The sequence below is a fragment of the Megalobrama amblycephala genome, linkage group LG3 (assembly GCF_018812025.1).
Source record: "Megalobrama amblycephala isolate DHTTF-2021 linkage group LG3, ASM1881202v1, whole genome shotgun sequence".
In the NCBI taxonomy this organism is placed as follows: domain Eukaryota; kingdom Metazoa; phylum Chordata; class Actinopteri; order Cypriniformes; family Xenocyprididae; genus Megalobrama; species Megalobrama amblycephala.
Genome location: NC_063046.1, coordinates 34962339 through 34979556, shown reverse-complemented (window position 1 = coordinate 34979556; position 17218 = coordinate 34962339). Strand labels below are relative to the sequence as shown.

The 17218-nt window shown below is 36.5% G+C and overlaps 1 protein-coding gene across 2 annotated transcripts in view; it reads left to right on the top strand.

Moving 5' to 3' along the window:
• tdrd7b (tudor domain containing 7 b) overlaps nt 1-17218 on the top strand; it is a 29352-nt gene that overhangs the window by 9132 nt on the left and 3002 nt on the right. For both annotated transcript variants that reach the window (XM_048185257.1, XM_048185258.1), the window contains 12 exons: nt 2277-2344; nt 2932-3155; nt 4494-5050; nt 5363-5552; nt 6079-6190; nt 6270-6472; nt 7835-7969; nt 8323-8406; nt 9547-9681; nt 11474-11584; nt 13692-14212; nt 14812-14972. In XM_048185257.1, coding sequence (XP_048041214.1) covers nt 2277-2344; nt 2932-3155; nt 4494-5050; nt 5363-5552; nt 6079-6190; nt 6270-6472; nt 7835-7969; nt 8323-8406; nt 9547-9681; nt 11474-11584; nt 13692-14212; nt 14812-14972 — 2501 coding nt within the window. The remainder of the gene's footprint in view (nt 1-2276; nt 2345-2931; nt 3156-4493; nt 5051-5362; nt 5553-6078; nt 6191-6269; nt 6473-7834; nt 7970-8322; nt 8407-9546; nt 9682-11473; nt 11585-13691; nt 14213-14811; nt 14973-17218) is intronic.

Here is a 17218-nt window from a genome sequence, read left to right as displayed (position 1 = left end):
CATTGTACTATTTGTTGTATATTGCTGCTGTCTGTTGAGTTTATAAAAACTGTACTAGGCTATTTTGCAGTATTAGGCTGATTAATCAGCGATTAGGAGGAAAACTAAGCAATATTGAAGTATTAAGAAGCAAATTTGTATTCACTAAGTAGTATTTGCTGTAATAGTATTATTTCTGGAACATAATTCTATTTTGCATCATTATTTTCCTCTCAGATTTTAAAGGGATAGTTTACAAAAAAACAACCTGAGTGACTTAAAGTTACGATGAAACAGAGGTAGCAACAGATCTTTTCTTCTCTATTGTGACATCTGATTGAAATGGATCATCAGATAAGAAAAAAATTTATGGTGCCAACTTGTTTCTATTCATTGGCTAATGATTGGATTTTGAGATGTGGGCCTTGCACTCAAAAATGAGTGCAAGTTTGTGAGGGGTGGGGTTTAAGATTGGAGAAGTCTTGCATACATCACCAGAAGGAAGACTGAACATTACGAGGTCAAAAAAAAAAGTTAAAAATTAAACATAGGACATCATTCAAAATTATATACAGTACAGTCCAAAAGTTTGGAACCACTAAGATTTTTAATGTTTTTAAAAGAAGTTTTGTCTGCTCACCAAGACTACATTTATTTAATTAAAAATACAGTAAAAAACAGTAATATTGTGAAATATTATTACAATTTAAAATAACTGTGTACTATTTAAATATATTTGACAAAGTAATTTATTCCTGTGATGCAAAGCTGAATTTTCAGCATCGTTACTCCAGTCTTCAGTGTCACATGATCCTTCAGAAATCATTCTAATATGCTGATTTGCTGCTCAAGAAACATTTATGATTATTTTCAATGTTGAAAACAGTTGTGTACTTTTTTTTTCAGGATTCCTTGATGAATAGAAAGTTCAAAAGAACAGCATTTATCTGAAATACAAAGCTTCTGTAGCATTATACACTACTGTTCAAAAGTTTGGGGTCAGTAAGAATTTTTATTTTTATTTTTTTGAAAAGAAATTAAAGAAATTAATACTTTTATTCAGCAAGGATGCATTAAATCAATCAAAAGTGGCAGTAAAGACATTTATAATGTTACAAAAGATTAGATTTCAGATAAACACTGTTCTTTTGAACTTTCTATTCATCAAATAATCCTGAAAAAAAACATTGTACACAAATATTTTGTACAATTGTACACATTAAATGTTTCTTGAGCAGCAGATCAGCATATTAGAATGATTTCTGAAGGATCATGTGACACTGAAGACTGGAGTAATGATGCTGAAAATTCAGCTTTGCATCACAGGAATAAATTACTTTGTGAAATATATTCAAATAGAAAACATTTATTTTAAATTGTAATAATATTTCACAATATTACTGTTTTTACTGTATTTTTAATTAAATAAATGTAGCCTTGGTGAGCAGACAAAACTTCTTTTAAAAACATTAAAAATCTTAGTGGTTCCAAACTTTTGGACTGTACTGTACATGCATCTACAAATAGATAGGATGAATGTTCATTTCTCATTCCATGCTGACTTTAATTCATTGGAATGTGAAAGATGAATTTTTGAAGAATCCTAAATGTTCTTGTCACTATAATGAAAGGGACTGAGTATCAAGTGACATCAAAACAGCACCATAAATATATCATAGGACTTGCACGATATATTCCAAGTTTTCTGAAGTCACTAAGAATGATATATTATTAGAATTAAGAAGTTAATTATAATTAATTAATTTTTATTGGCCTGAGTAAAAAATATTGGACTGAGGTTCCTTCTTTTGAAACAACTGGTTGCTTTTTGTCCAACTAAAGAGGTCTGAGTCTGGTTCTTGGCTGTTTTATAATATTGGACACACCGACTCAATCAACAAATGAAATCTTGGAGGAAAATACTACAGGCCCATTCACACCATATAGCTATAACGATAACTATATTAGTGTCCACACCAGCGGACGATATTGTTCTGTTTATTCTAAGCATGCTGCAGTTTATGTCTTCTGTCGCTTTAACTGCTCAAACTCTTTAAAGCAGGATGGACTCTTATTGGCTGTCGGTGTTTTTATTGTTCATCATCTGGAAAAAGTAATGCCAATGATATTGTTCCTCTCTACCATTATCATTATACTTGTGTTGTGGACTCAAATATCATTATAGTTATCATCCTTGGTGTGATCAGGCCTTAAGTTGTAATCTTGCAGTATATAATCTAAAAAAAGGGTAAAAAAAAAAAAAAGTTATTCTTACTATAATCTTGTTTTTTTTCTAGATCAGAGAAAAGGATGACCCTTCCCTCCAGATTCCAGAAAGAAGTCCATACCCATCTCTCCCGAAATAGTAAGCACACTTTGGGTGCAAATGTGTTAAATGTGCAGACATTCTTATCCACAAGAAGCTCCTTTAAAGGTTACAATTATACTGGAGTCCATAGCAACCTTACTTCCTGTCCCAGAAAACATTCCAGGCATGGGATGTTCATTAAGGATAAAAAGAAAACAGTCATCTTCTGTCTCGAGCAGAAAAAAGCTCCTGCTGTTACACAGAGGGATCTCTGAGGTCTACATACCTTCAGTTCTGAATTCTGATGTTGCTGTTAGTTATATCTTAAAGCGATAGTTCACCCAGAAAATTGTAAGATAGAATAGAATAGAATAGAATAGAATAGAATAGAATAGAATAGAATAGAATAGAATAGAATATTTGTCTTGACCTGAGATTAAATAATATAAGACCAGTCATTTTTGGGTGAACTGCTGCTTTTATGTGCAGGAATAAGGCTTGATGCTAAAATAGTCTTTATTAGGTGGGATTTACTGCAAATTCATTCAGCAATCAAAATATCAAACTGTTTATAGTTTTAGTTTATGGTTTGTCAATGCAGAATTGTTACTAAGCTGCAACATTTATGTTGTTTATATTTCTAGCCCCCTATAACCTGAATGAAAACACAACTCCAGCGAAACCCAGACTGCCTCATTCTGCGCCTTACAGTCCCAAGCTGGTGCAGTCCCGTCTTCAAGAGGTTCTTAACAAGCACAGCAATGGCCTCTGGGTATCCAAGCTGCCTCAGCTGTACCGAGAGCATTATAAACAAGAGCTACCCAGTGAAGCCCTTAAAGATCTGGAACACTGGACTCACATTTGTACTGTAAGTTTATAGATACAGACTAACCAAACAAGCTATATCATAATTCATAATGGGAAATGCATTATGTAAAAAAAAAACAGCAGTGTCTAATTCTGTGGGAGCACATTACTGCTTTATCTTAAAATGTCATTACTCTTCTCCAATACAGGTGGAGAATGTAAGAATGCTGTCTCGACAAAGCCTTAAAGGGATAGTTCACCCAAAAATGAAAATTACCCCATAATTTACTCACCCTCAAGCCATCTTAGGTGTACATGACTTTCTTCTTTCAGCCAAACACAATCAGAGTTATATTAAAAATATCCTGGCGCATCCAAGCTTTATAATGGGAGTGATTGGAGGATGAGATTTTGAAGTACAAAAAAGTGCATCTATCGATCATAAAACATACTTCACGTGGCTCTGGGGGGTTAATGAATGTCTTCTGAAGGGAAACGATGCATATGGGTAAGACAGATATCCTTATTTAAAACACGATGACATGACGTACTATGCGTTATAATGTAGGACATAGCGTAGTATGTCACAGCGTAGCGTAGAACGTCATGGCATTGTGTACTACTCCGTGAAAGTTAATCCTTCTTAGACGTAAGTCGAATGTGTATGGCTGTCTCTTACTTCAGAAGGCCTTTATTAACCCCCCAGAGCCACATGGAGTACGTTTTATGATCGATGGATGCACTTTTTTGGACTTCAAAATCTCATCCTCCAGTCACTCCCATTATAAAGATATATTAATCGATATATTAAGAAATAAGAAAGTCATATACACCTAGGATGGCTTGAGGGTGAGTGAATTATGTGGTAATTTTCATTTTTGGGTGAACTATCCCTTTAATTTCCACTCTAACTGATAAATTATATATGATATAAATTTTAAAGTGGGAATCAAAGCTTATTTAGATTCATTTATGTGCATATGTAATGACAGCTAGTCAGATTTAATTTGTCAGTTAATCTTGATAAGCCAATGAGAGGACAGTTTTACTTACATGTGACACTTTTTGAGACACTCTGAAATATTGCCTTGTGAAAGTGAACCGAATCAAGGAGACAGTGCACAGCAAGCTATCTACAGCTCTGAAAATGTCCTGAGACTCAAAAACATCATTTTGAAGTCAGAAATTCAAACCCAGTAACAGATAAGCACCCACATTTCCTTGTTCTATTGTTGATCCTGGCTGTGTGCAACACCTACAACTCTGCATATTTAATTTTAAAGGTTGGAGAGAGTTGAAAATGGCCAGGAAAAAAGATCATTAGATCACTAATTATAATATATTAGCTCTCTGTAATTTGTCCTTGTATAAGAATGCTGTCTTGTTATTCGGTTTACAGGTTGAGAAACCATGCAGCAGCAAACCTCAAGAGTTGCTTCTGTACCCTGCTAAAGAATCTAGCCAGACTAGTGCTCCTACACCCACCACACATGACAAATCCCCATCTCATCACAAAAAACCTCAGATTCAAAGATCATCTTCCACCTCCAAATTAAGCTCTCCAGCGTCCCCCAAGGCTCTATCCCCGGACCTCAAGCAGAAGCTTGGAGAGCTGCTCTTGAAATACAGCAGCGGTCTGTGGGCCCATGCTCTACCTAAACTCTATCAGGACACATATAAATGTAAGCTACCAGAGTTTGTGTTGGACCAGCTCAACCTGCTTTCAGATATATGCACAATAGACTACCCCATGCCAGACAACCCCAAAAGGGCAATTCTATATGCAAAAGTAGTGGAGGATGAGAACCGTAACCAGTCGGGATTGGCTGGCTCAAAGACGAAAGAGACAGCAGAGCTTCGTTTGAGCCAGACTGTTCCTCCTCTTGTCATCCCTAAAGAGGAGTACCCTTCTGTCCTGGTGGTTGAAGCAAGTGACACAAACAACGTCATTCTAAGGTGCGTTTTAAGATCACTATCCAGCAGTTCATGAGAGGTGTGACCCTTGTCATGCCTTAATAAAACCTTATACAGAACCAGAAAACCAGACAAATTTTGCATTTTGGCAGTAAACAGAGAGCCACAGTTTTGCTCCTCGAAAAAAACTTATTTTCTGCTTCAAATCAAATTGGTAATAATGTTTCGATTAATCTCAGAGCAGGTTGAATCAGGGCTTAGAATTTTTTCGAAATGCCTGCGGAGGAGGCACTGTAAAAGTTGGCAGCCACTGTTGTACTTACTGTTGTAAAGTGTGGGTGTGTTTATATGTAGGTACATAGGTGAAGGTTACTCCAAGGAGCAGGAGAAGTTAGAAGATGAAATGAGAGAGTTCTATGGGCAGGACAACACCAAGATGGCTCTGACCTCACCATCACCAGGTCAGCTGACTGCTGTACGTGCTGAGGAAGAGGAGGAGATCCTCCGGGCACAAGTGTGTGAGGTTATGGCCGACAAGGTCAAGGTGCGTTATGGGGTTATTGAAGATCACAATTGAAGATTGTAGTATAGTGTAGAGGTTCTCAACCTTTTTGACTCCACTGCTCCCCATTGATTGTCCAAGACAATATTCAAAGGCCCCCATGTAGGCTAAGATAATTTTGGTGTTTCTGCTGTAATGACAAAGCTGCTTGTTTTCAAATAACTGACTTCCAGGTCTAGAAATCAAACTTTTCAAATTCTTTGAGACAGTTTTCATCTTGTTTTTTTTAATTTATTTTTTTAGCTTATTTAAAATCTTGTTTTTGTCTAATTTTAAATCATGTTTAAGCTATCTTGTGGGCCCCTGCTGAGGCCCCCGAGTGGGTCCCGGACCGGTTTCCCAGTTGAGAACCCCCGGTCTAGTGCAGTTCACAGTGTATTGTTATGGTTTTCTGGTGTAGAACTGAGGCTGTTTTGATCTGTGAGAAATTTGTGGAATATCTTTGTCATAAATAAGATAATGCTCTGTTAATAATTATTACTGCACTTGTACGTTGATGTTTAAACAGGTGTACTACGTGGATCATGGCTTTTCCGAAGTCATCAGCAAGAGCAAAGTACTTGAGTTACATGAAAAGTTTTATAGATTGCCTTTTCAAGCCACCAAATGTAGACTGGCAGGTAAGATTTGCATTCAGAATTCCCTGTGACAAAATAGTTTCGCATGTGATGTTGTTGTCGTTATATTCATTTGTTTCAGGCCTGGAGTCATTCAGTCATGAGCAGGCAGTACTGAAGAGGTTTGAGTCCATGGCCACTGGCAAGATTCTGTTGGCTGAGATCTTAGAGCGCGAGGAAGTGCCTCTGGTGGTGCTGTATGACACATCACAAGATGATGATATCAACATCAATGCTGCCTGTATGAAAGCTCTGCAAGACAGATCCTTAGAGAGTCCCTTAAAGGTAACCAAAATAGAAGTGTTTGATATTACAATGAAACCCTCATATCCAAAAAAAAATAATAATAAATAAAAAAATACTGTGCTGGTACCATAGGACAGATGCCAAGATATCTCAAGAGTACCATGTTAGTGCAAAGGTAGCATGTACAAAAAGCATAACAATATTTCTTAGTTCTTATACTACTATAGTACTTATACCAATTATATCAGCTCTTTTGGAAAGCCACAATCGAGGACTGGATTATGTTGATAATGTTTTTAAAAGAAGTCTCCTATGCTCACTGAGGTTGCATTTATTTGATCAATACAGTAAAAACATTAATATTGTGAAATATTATTACAATAAAAAAAAAAAAATCAATTTTAGTATTTTAAAGGTGCTCTAAGCGATGTCACGCGTTTTTAGGCCAAAACATTTATTGTCACATACAGCAAACATCTCCTCACTATCCGCTAGCTGCCTGTCCCCTGAACACACTGTAAAAAAACGTGGTCTCTGTAGTCGCCACAAGCTCCAAAAACGGCAATAAAAACAAACTGGTGCAGCCTGGACCACGAAACATAATAAACATGCTCCAGCCAATAACCGACAAGAATGATTTTAAATGCGCGTTCATGACTGTTTCAGGAAGCACGGAGGGGAGGGGGAGGAGGAGGAGGAGGGAGGGTCTAGCTAGCCTCAGTTTTGTTTGACAACACTTCGAACGTCAACAGGAAGTTACTCCACCCAGGATCACTTAGAGCACCTTTAAAAAGAAATATATTCACCTGATGCATTTATGCATTTAACAAAGACTTTAACAGAGTATACATGGTTTATGAGGACACAAATGTGTATAATGACATGGGTATTACAACATAAACATGGTTTGTGAGGACACTTCCTGTGTCCTCATAAACCAAAAGGTTTAAAAAAGATACTAAACTTCTGACAACTTCTAAACTTGTGGCTATACTTGTGAGGGCCAAATGTCCTCACTTATATAGTGAAATATAATGACTAGTGATAGTATATATAATGACTACATTTTACTGGTCCTCACTAGTTAAAGGGCTTATAAATCAGCCAAAAATTATTATTATTATTTTTAAATCTGTGATGTAAATTTCTGTGATGGGTAGGTTTAGGGGTAGTGGTTGGGTTAGGCCATAGAAAATATCATTCAACTGATATACAATCAATGGAAGTCTATGCAATGTCCTCATAAACATAGAAACATTATAAATGTCTTTACTGTCACTTTTTATCAGTTTAATGCATCAAGTATTCATTTCTTTCATATTCTGACTAACGCCAAACTTAGTTCAATTTTTGGGCTTTTAACATATAAATAACAAAACATATATTCGTATTCTGTCGTAGGTGAACAGTGCCTATATGAATGTGAGTGTGACCAGCGTTTGTTCAGATGGGACGATCTACTGTCAGGTGCCCTCCAGAGGCCTGACTAAACTCAACGAAATTCTGGAGAAGACTGAAAACTACTTCCATTCCCAGGTACTGCAATTGCAACAGGCATAATCTCTGTATGTGTAGCTTCAAATATGTTGCTAGGGACTTCTTTAGAGGAGATGAGGAGGCCAAAATGGACAGATTGGGATTATGGGTTTAATCAGATTAGTAGGCGTCAAGTACATAATCCCTAGTCAATAGTTACCTGCTGGCACAGATTGTGAAATAGAGTGCCTAACAATGTGTATATCAAATTGTTTTAAATAGTAATTGTTCATTGTTTACTGCAGTATGTTACATATCAGCACACTGTAGAGCAGTGTCATGCCCATTTTTATATGTTCCCTCCTGTTGTATGGCAGACAGGATATGCTCACATATCTCTTTCCCTGTGAAAGGTCACATCAGAGTCACTGGTTTCACGGCCTTTCTGTGGCAAAATCTGTTTGGCTCGATATAAAGGAAAATGGTCCCGAGTTGAGGTGAGTATGCTATCAATACCAGAGTAAAGAAAAGAGTTTTTTGAACAGGACCAGAGATTAAAACATTTACTTTAACTAGTTAACGGCTACTGCAAATTAAATTCGACCGTAAATAGATTAGTCCCCTCATGCATCAGGAACGCTGCATTTTCATTGTGTCGGAATTACTGACATCATGAGATGACAATTCGGAGATTTAGCTGATGCAGACATTTTTATGGTACCACTCATAATGCCAAAATGGCTCTACATGTGGCTTTGTTGGTAATGACATCAAAATGCTGCATTACTGAATAAATTCACCTATTATGCTACTGTACCTTTCAAATGTTTGTGGTCAGTCAGATTTTTTTTTTAAATAAATTAACACTTTTATTCAACAAAAATAGACTTTTGAACTGTGATCCTGAAAAAAAAAAATGTATTATGGTTATCACAAAAATATTAAGCAGCACAACTGTTCTCAACATTGATATTACTGTAATAAGAAATGTTTCTTGAGCATCAAATCAGCATATTAGAATGATTTCTGAAGGATCATGTGACACGGAAGACTGGTGTAATGATGCTGAAAATTCAGCTTCGCCATCACAGGAATAGATTACATTTAAAAATAAATTAAAATAGAAAACAGTTATTTTAAATAATAATATTTCAAAATATTACTGTTTTACTGTAGTTTTTATCAAATAAATGCAGCTTTGATGAACATAGGAGATTTTAGAAACATTTATAAACATCAAGATCTTACGGACCTTAAACTTTTTAAATGTACTGTAACAAAATGACGTCAAACATGAATATAGAGGTTGCTACCAAACTACTAATCTTTTAATTATTGAAGCCACTATCATTTTGTTCATTTTTGCATGATGCTGCAATGGGTAGAAGTTCATAAAATGATGGGTTTCCTACCTGTAATTATGAGTTTGACAAAGTCAGGGATCTTCAGATTATAGTAATTCCAACATATCGTGAATGTGAAGGCAGCTTAAATTCAAATTCACTAAATCATTGCCTGGTTCCTTTATTGAAAATGATAATTATTGTTGAAATCTGAGCTGATCTCGTTAAACATTTCACATATATCATTCCTGATGTGTCAGAACTATAACTGTGCACTCTGCATTTTTTTCATAGATAACAAACCTGCATGGCAGCCGGGTGCTGGACATCTTGTTTGTGGATATAGGCGTCCAAGCGTCGGTCGAGGTCATTGAGTTGAGAGAGATCCCACCTCCTTTGCTGCGGGACCTCATATCCACCCCGACCCAGGTCAGACAACAGCTAATGACGACAAAAAGAAGTTAATGAGAGTAGCGGTTTGTAACAGCAGTTTTTGTTTATTTTTAGTTACATTTGAATGAAGTGCCTGAAGGAAGGTAGTGTTTTTGTAAACAGTAATTTTGTATTTTAAAGGGATATTTTACCTCAAATGAAAATTCTGTCATCATTTACACACGCATTTACTTGTGTCATTCCGAAATATGACTATGTTAGGCAGAATGTCCAGGCTGCTTTTGTCCCATATTATCCACGGCTGTCCATGGAACCTATTCACTTTCATTGTATGAAAAATTAGCAGCTTAGACATTTGTCTATAAATATGAGAGTCAAACTGGTTTAAAAGGAAAGAGGGTGACAGCCAATGTTCCCTCTAAGCTGCGCACTTCTGAAGCCGCGGCCGCGCAGAGAAAATAATTGCCGCGCAGAGAACAGACATGAAAATCATGTGTGGGGAAATCAATTTGATTGTAGTAGTTTAAATGAGAAATAATTGCAGTGCTCTGGACAACCGCTATAGAGTTATTGTCGCTATAGAGTTAGAACCGGTGAATGCGGTTTACATGTTTCATAGAAAGAGAACCATTGAGCGTGTGTGAGCTGGCCCTGAGCCAAATCAGTCGCGGTAAGAATACTGTCATGTTTGCGGACTAAATACCTCAACACGAGAGGCAACGCGAAACGAAAAGAAATGTGAAATAAAACGTCATGTTTTAATGAAAAGTGGTGGAAATAACTATTGATGGGCACAGAATGCTAACAAAACTCTGAGACATTTACAATCACACCCACCACAGGTGAAGCTTGCAAACTCAAAATACATCAGTGATATACAGTTTAAATAGATTTTTGTGTGTGGTGGTGGTGTGGGTTTCAGGGATGTTTAGATAACTATAAACGAGTTAATGTGCACTTTTCTTAAAAATATTTAGCAATCAGATCTATTTAAATGCTTCAGTTTGTTTTCACTTTATAAAATATTAAAACAAATGTAAGCATAATACTGTATAATACATAATATAATAATGTATATCAGTTTAAATACTTAAATATTATATTATATTTTATTATATTATAATGTAAGCCTAATAAAAAATTGATCTCACAAGGGGATTGTTTATGGCTCCTTGCCACGAAAAATCTTAACCTCCTGGTATATAAAATCTGGGAAATTCATAAGCAATAAACATGTAATTTTGATGGTTTAACACTGTCTTTTGCTAATAATTGACTGTACAAAAACACATTATGGTTGTCCCAAACCGTCATTGTAACTGCTCATATTATATTATTATAAAGAATTGAACTGTCCTGCAGGAGGACAGAAATTATTTTTTAATAGAATTTCTTGGTAAAGACTGGTACAGTTAATACAGCAATGTGAAAAAATCTCAAGTAACCTAAAATTAACCTAAATGCTTAATTTAGTGACTGAACTGCTTGTTTTCAAACATATTATTTAATATATCACTAAGTTACATCAAGGGTCAAATACAATAGAAACGGCACATTAAAGTTAAATGTTACAGTTGCATGATAAAACCATTTTTTTGTGTGTGTTTACGTTCATTGTACAGGTCTGATATAAAGTATGTTTTTACTCAGGTGACCAAAATGTGCGCTCAACAGAGAAAAGTTTTGCTCAGCGAGGAAAAAAAATTAGAGGGAACATTGGTGACAGCTGTTCAGGCAGAGTGATTTTTGTGTGAACTTATACTTTAATTGTTAGGTCATTAATATGTGAGCTTGTTTGTCTGCGTCTTTTCTTTTATTTGCTCTGCAGGCACTGAAGTGTTGTTTGGCAGATCTGCCTGTGAGCGGAGGCGCATGGACTCCTGATGCTGTACAGTGGCTGAGAGACACGGTTCTACACTGCAGTGACTGCAGCTTGAAGGCCAGTTAAATACTAATGCTGCTCTGTTTTCACATTTACATTTAATCTTACTTTATTTGCACATAAGATACAAACATAAACCTGAGGCAAATTCCAGTGTAGAAAAAATGTGTTAAAAAAGTGGAAAAGGCATCGAAAAGTTGCTTTTACAAGTTAAAAGTTGCCCCCCCCCCCCCCCAAAAAAAATACATTAAGCATTAAATTTAGCAAACCAGATTTATAGCAATTATATCAATTATGTACTTGTCAGTTTTATTAGCATTTGATTTTTTTTATATATTTATAGCTTTAATTACATTTTATTTCAGTTTTATTTAATTTTAGTTAAAGGTGCCCTAGAATTAAAAATTGAATTTATATTGGCATAGTTTAATAACAAGAGTTCAGTACATGGAAATGACATACAGTGAGTCTCAAACTCCATTGTTTCCTCCTTCTTATATAAATCTCATTTATTTAAAAGACCTCCGAAGAACAGGCGAATCTCAACATAGCACCAACTGTTACGTAACAGTCGGGATCATTAATATGTACGCCCCCAATATTTGCATATGCCAGCTCATGTTCAAAGCATTAGACAAGGGCAGCCAGTATTAACGTCTGGATCTGTGCACAGCTGAATCATCAGACTAGGTAAGCAAGCAAGGACAATAGAGAAATTGGCAGATGGAGCAATAATAACTGACATGATCCATGATATCATGATATTTTTAGTGATATTTGTAAATTGTTTATCTAAATGTTTCGTTAGCATGTTGCTAATGTACTGTTAAATGTGGTTAAAATTACCATAGTTTATTACTCTATTCACGGAGACAAGAGCCGTCACTATTTTCATTTTTAAACACTTGCAGTCTGTATAATTCATAAACACAACTTTATTCTTTATAAATCTCTCCAACAGTGTGTAATGTTAGCTTTAGCCACGGATCACAGCCTCAAACTCATTCAGAATCAAATATAAACATCCAAATAAATACATTACTCACATAATCCGACGCACGCATGCAGCATGCATGATGAACACTTTGTAAAGATCCATTTTGAGGGTTATATTAGCTGTGTAAACTTTGTTTATGCACTGTTTAAGGCAGTCGCGAGCTCCGGGGGCGGGGAGCGTGAGCAATTAAAGGGGCCGCAACATGAATCGGCACATTTCTAATGATGCCCCAAAATAGGCAGTTAAAAAAATTAATTAAAAAAAAATCTATGGGGTATTTTGAGCTGAAACTTCACAGACACATTCAGGGGACACCTTAGACTTATATTACATCTTGTAAAAAAACGTTTGATGGCACCTTTAAAATTTGAACTTAAACATTTATTTTAGTTAGTTCCTAAGGCAACATTTCTAATTTTTTATTTCTTTTTTTAAGTTTAAGTATCTAATATTTCTATTTTATTTCTATTTCAGCTTTATTTTAACTACCAAAAATAATTTTTAATTGTTTTAGTTAACCATAACAAAACTAACACGATCAAACATATTTAAGTGGGTTACTGCATTCATGACGTATGGAAGCTTGTTTCCTCCACGGAATAAAACAAAAATGAAGAATGAAGACTTTTTATCTCACAATTCTGACTTTTTTCCTCACAATTGCGAATTTACATCTCGCAATTCGGAGAAAGTTATTTACAAATTTACAAACTCGCAATTTCTAGTTATAATGCCCGAATTGCAAGATATAAACTCGCAATTGCAAGTTATAAAGTCCAATTATGAGGAAAAAAAGACTGACTTTTTTTCTCAGAATTGCGAGTTTATATCTCACAATTGTTACTTTATAACTTGCAATTGTTTATATCATGCGATTCTGAGAAAAAATGTCAGAATTGTGAGATAAAAAGTCACCTTTTTTATTTTTATTTTTTTCCAGTGGTGGAAAAAAGTTTCCATAATGACTTGTTGAAGTGCAAGTAGCTTATGAACCAGGAACCCTGACTAAATTAAGGATAAGCAGTTTCAAGAAGATGAACCACTTTGCTGTGTTTGGGACTGTATAATATATCCGACCGCTCAAAGTAATTTGATGTGCAGTGCAATGACACCTAAAAGAACAGGAGAAAAGAAGCACTAAAACACTTAATGCATTTTTTTTTCTAGATCGCTAAAGTGGATGAGAACAAACGCCTTGCTCATGTTTATCTTTTCACCAGCAAGAACTTCCATGACACAAGCAGCAGTTTAAACCAACAGCTGGCTGACTCTGATCTGTGGAACCACCAGAAGGATGTTTTCTTAAGCAGCAGAGGGCCTTTAAAAGCCCTGAATGCCCCGACAATTCATGCCACCATCCAGACCTCCAACGTCAGCACTGATAGAGGGGATAAAGCACCACACACACCCAAAAAGTTATCTCCGCTGGGGAGCCAGGGCACACCTCCAGGCTCTCCGCCTGAACAGCTGGCTCTTCCACCATTGCTGGAGTTGCCTGAGATTGGGCAGAATATGGACGTGTTTATTTCAGTGGCGTGCCATCCTGGCCACTTTGTGCTACAGCCATGGCAGGATATGTACAAACTGGTGGTTTTGATGGGGGAGATGATTCTGCATTATAATAAGATGGAGGAGAAACCGCTCAAAGTAGAGAAGAACCAGGTTTGCGCTGCCAAGGTGGAAAACAAGTAAGTGTCTGCATTTGTGTGCATGTCTAGGTCAGGGGTGTCCGATCCTGCTCCTGAAGGACCACTTTCCTGCAGAGTTCTTACGTATCTGCCTGAAAGTTTGTAGTGATCCTGGTTCAAGTGTATTTTGTACTTAGGGTGGGACTTTATTTCCTCCATCAAGAATTAATTGGATCGTTGGACCATTGTGGTTTGTTATTGCTGTGATCTCATATGAGTGACAATTTTGCCCCGCCCTCACGCTAGTAAACACGTCGTCATCAGAGAAGAGAAGTCGTTGCAAGAGGAAGGGGAAGTTATTTTGTTTAAAGATAAAAAAACATTAAAAATAAATGATGTGCACAGATAAATAATTTATAATAAATGCTGCAGATTCCATAAAAAACATAAGAAGGTTGGGAAGAACTGTCAATTTTGATTCATGGTGACTTTAATTAGGGCTATGCTGGAAGGTGGCTCTCCAGGAGTAGGACTGGGCAGTGGACACCCTTGGTCTAGGTGGACTACCAGCATAAAGTCTGATGTAAACCCTGTGCAGTTTTGTTTCTGAGAGACAGGGGGAATGTGAGGTCATGTGACCACTCTCTTTCATTTTGCAGCTGGTACCGTGTACTGGTGAAAGGAGTTCTGACCAATGGTCTGGTCTCAGTGTTTCAGCTGGACTATGGCAAACATGAGCTGGTGAGCAGCACCCAGCTCCGGCCCCTCACCCAGGAGTTCTGCCAGCTCCCCTTCCAGGCCATCACTGCTCAGCTGGCTGGTATACTTCATTTCCTGTTAGAAAGGCTCTTTCATTTATTGAAAAGGCTGTTTTAGACTTCTAGTTCATCACCTCTCAAAATCCTTCCACTATCCATTCAGAAGAGACTTTTTTTCCACGATCCCATGCAGTTCCTGTGAATGTTCCTTCAACAATATCCAACAATGTGTGTGTGTATATATATATATAATGTAAAACTTTACAGTAAGGTTCATTAGTTAACTACATTAGTTAACATGATCTAATAATGAACTGCACTTCTACAGCATTTATTAATCTTTGATAATTTCAAGATTTACTAATACATTATTAAAATCAAGAGTTGTATTTGTTAACATTAGTTAAGGCTCTGTGAAGTAACATGAACAAACTATGAACAGCTGTATTTTTTTATTAACTAACATTAATAAAGACTAACAAATACAGTAACAAATGTATTGCTAATGGTTAGTTCATGTTAGTTAATACATTAATGTTAACTAATGAACCTTATTGTAAAGTGTTTTATATATATATATATATATATATAGAGAGAGAGAGAGAGAGAGAGAGAGAGAAAGAGAGGGATAGACTTTTATTTAGCAAGGACACAATAAATTGATCAGCAGTGTCAGTAAAGACTAGAGCTGCACGATTAATCATATCGCAATCGCAATGTCAAGCTTGTGCGATTATATGACGCAAAATGCTGCGATTTTATGAAATAAAATAATAATAAGTTAATAAATAAATAAAAAAATACATGTGTGGACACAACAACCCATTATCTGAGAGCTGTTTGCCCATTTTATACACCGCTAATAAAAAGAAGACCAGTCAGTTTCAGTTTAGGCAGTGGCATGTGTGGCGCGCATGGTCATGACTTTTCCGGTGTGCAGCGCAGAGAACGGGTAAAGATGGATGCGGAGCAAACGGTCACTGAACTGGTGGCAAGAAAAAACGCTACCTCTGTTATATGGCGATATTTTGGCTATAAGATTATAAACCCAGATTAGTAGTGGTTGAAGAGGAAAGAGGATTTAATTCGGTATCGCACGCAGCGCTGTTATCGGTGCGCACATGACGCACATACATACCAGGCTCGCGCGCACACAGAGAGAGAGAGGCGCGTTATAGCTCGCGAACTCCAAATTGATTTCTCTTTCGCGTCCTCAGTGCACTTGGATGGTCACATACACGCATTATGTCAGTCAAAATACCCCTCTCAGCAAGTATTCATGTAAACACATTCAGTTATGTCTTAATTGAACGAGGTGAGAATTCGGATGTATATCTGTCCGATGTGTGCGTGCATGTCTTACTCTTAAAGTGACAGCAACCTATAAATACCTGCTGTTGTCTGTCATGTAAATCACACAACAAAACACAGCTTTAACAAAGATTAATCTATATTAAAGGTCCCGTTCTTCGTGATCCCATGTTTCAAACTTTAGTTAGTGTGTAATGTTGTTGTTAGAGTATAAATAAAATCTGTAAAATTTTAAAGCTCAAAGTTCAATGCCAAGCGAGATATTTTATTTAACAGAAGTCGCCTACATCGAACGGCCAGTTTGGACTACATCCCTCTACTTCCTTCTTTAATGACGTCACTAAAACAGTTTTTTGACTAACCTCCGCCCACAGGAATACACAAGAGTTGCGTTTGTAGAGTGTGTTTGTCGCCATGTCGTCGAAACGCTGTTATTTTCATTTCATTTTCAATCACCGGGTCTGATTCCGGCTCAAATTGATAGGGTAAAATTAAAGACATGTTTACAATAACACTGAGCGCATGCATCTCCACGTTATGGTAAGAGGCGTGACCTTTCCGGGCAAGATGCGCTAAGCTGCTGTCGAATCACAACACAGGAACCGCTGGCACAATCAGAACTCGTTACGTATTTCTGAAGGAGGGACTTCATAGAACAAGGAAGTCATCAGCCCGTTTTTATGACAGTGGAAACAGCGGTATACAGATAAGTAAATTATGTGAAAAATACTGTGTTTTTTTACACGCGAAACATGAACACATGTTATATTGCACACTATAAACACAATCAAAGCTTCAAAAAACCACGAAAAACGGGACCTTTAAATTTATACAATGAACAGTGTCATTTTACATTTAATTATTACATTTCTGTGCATGAAAATTAATACTAAAGTTAGACCTTACACTTTATTTGTAACTTTATGTAGTATTTATCTATGCTTGTTGTAATTGGTGTACAGTATTTGTTCTTTTTACAGTCTGTTCACTTGCCTTT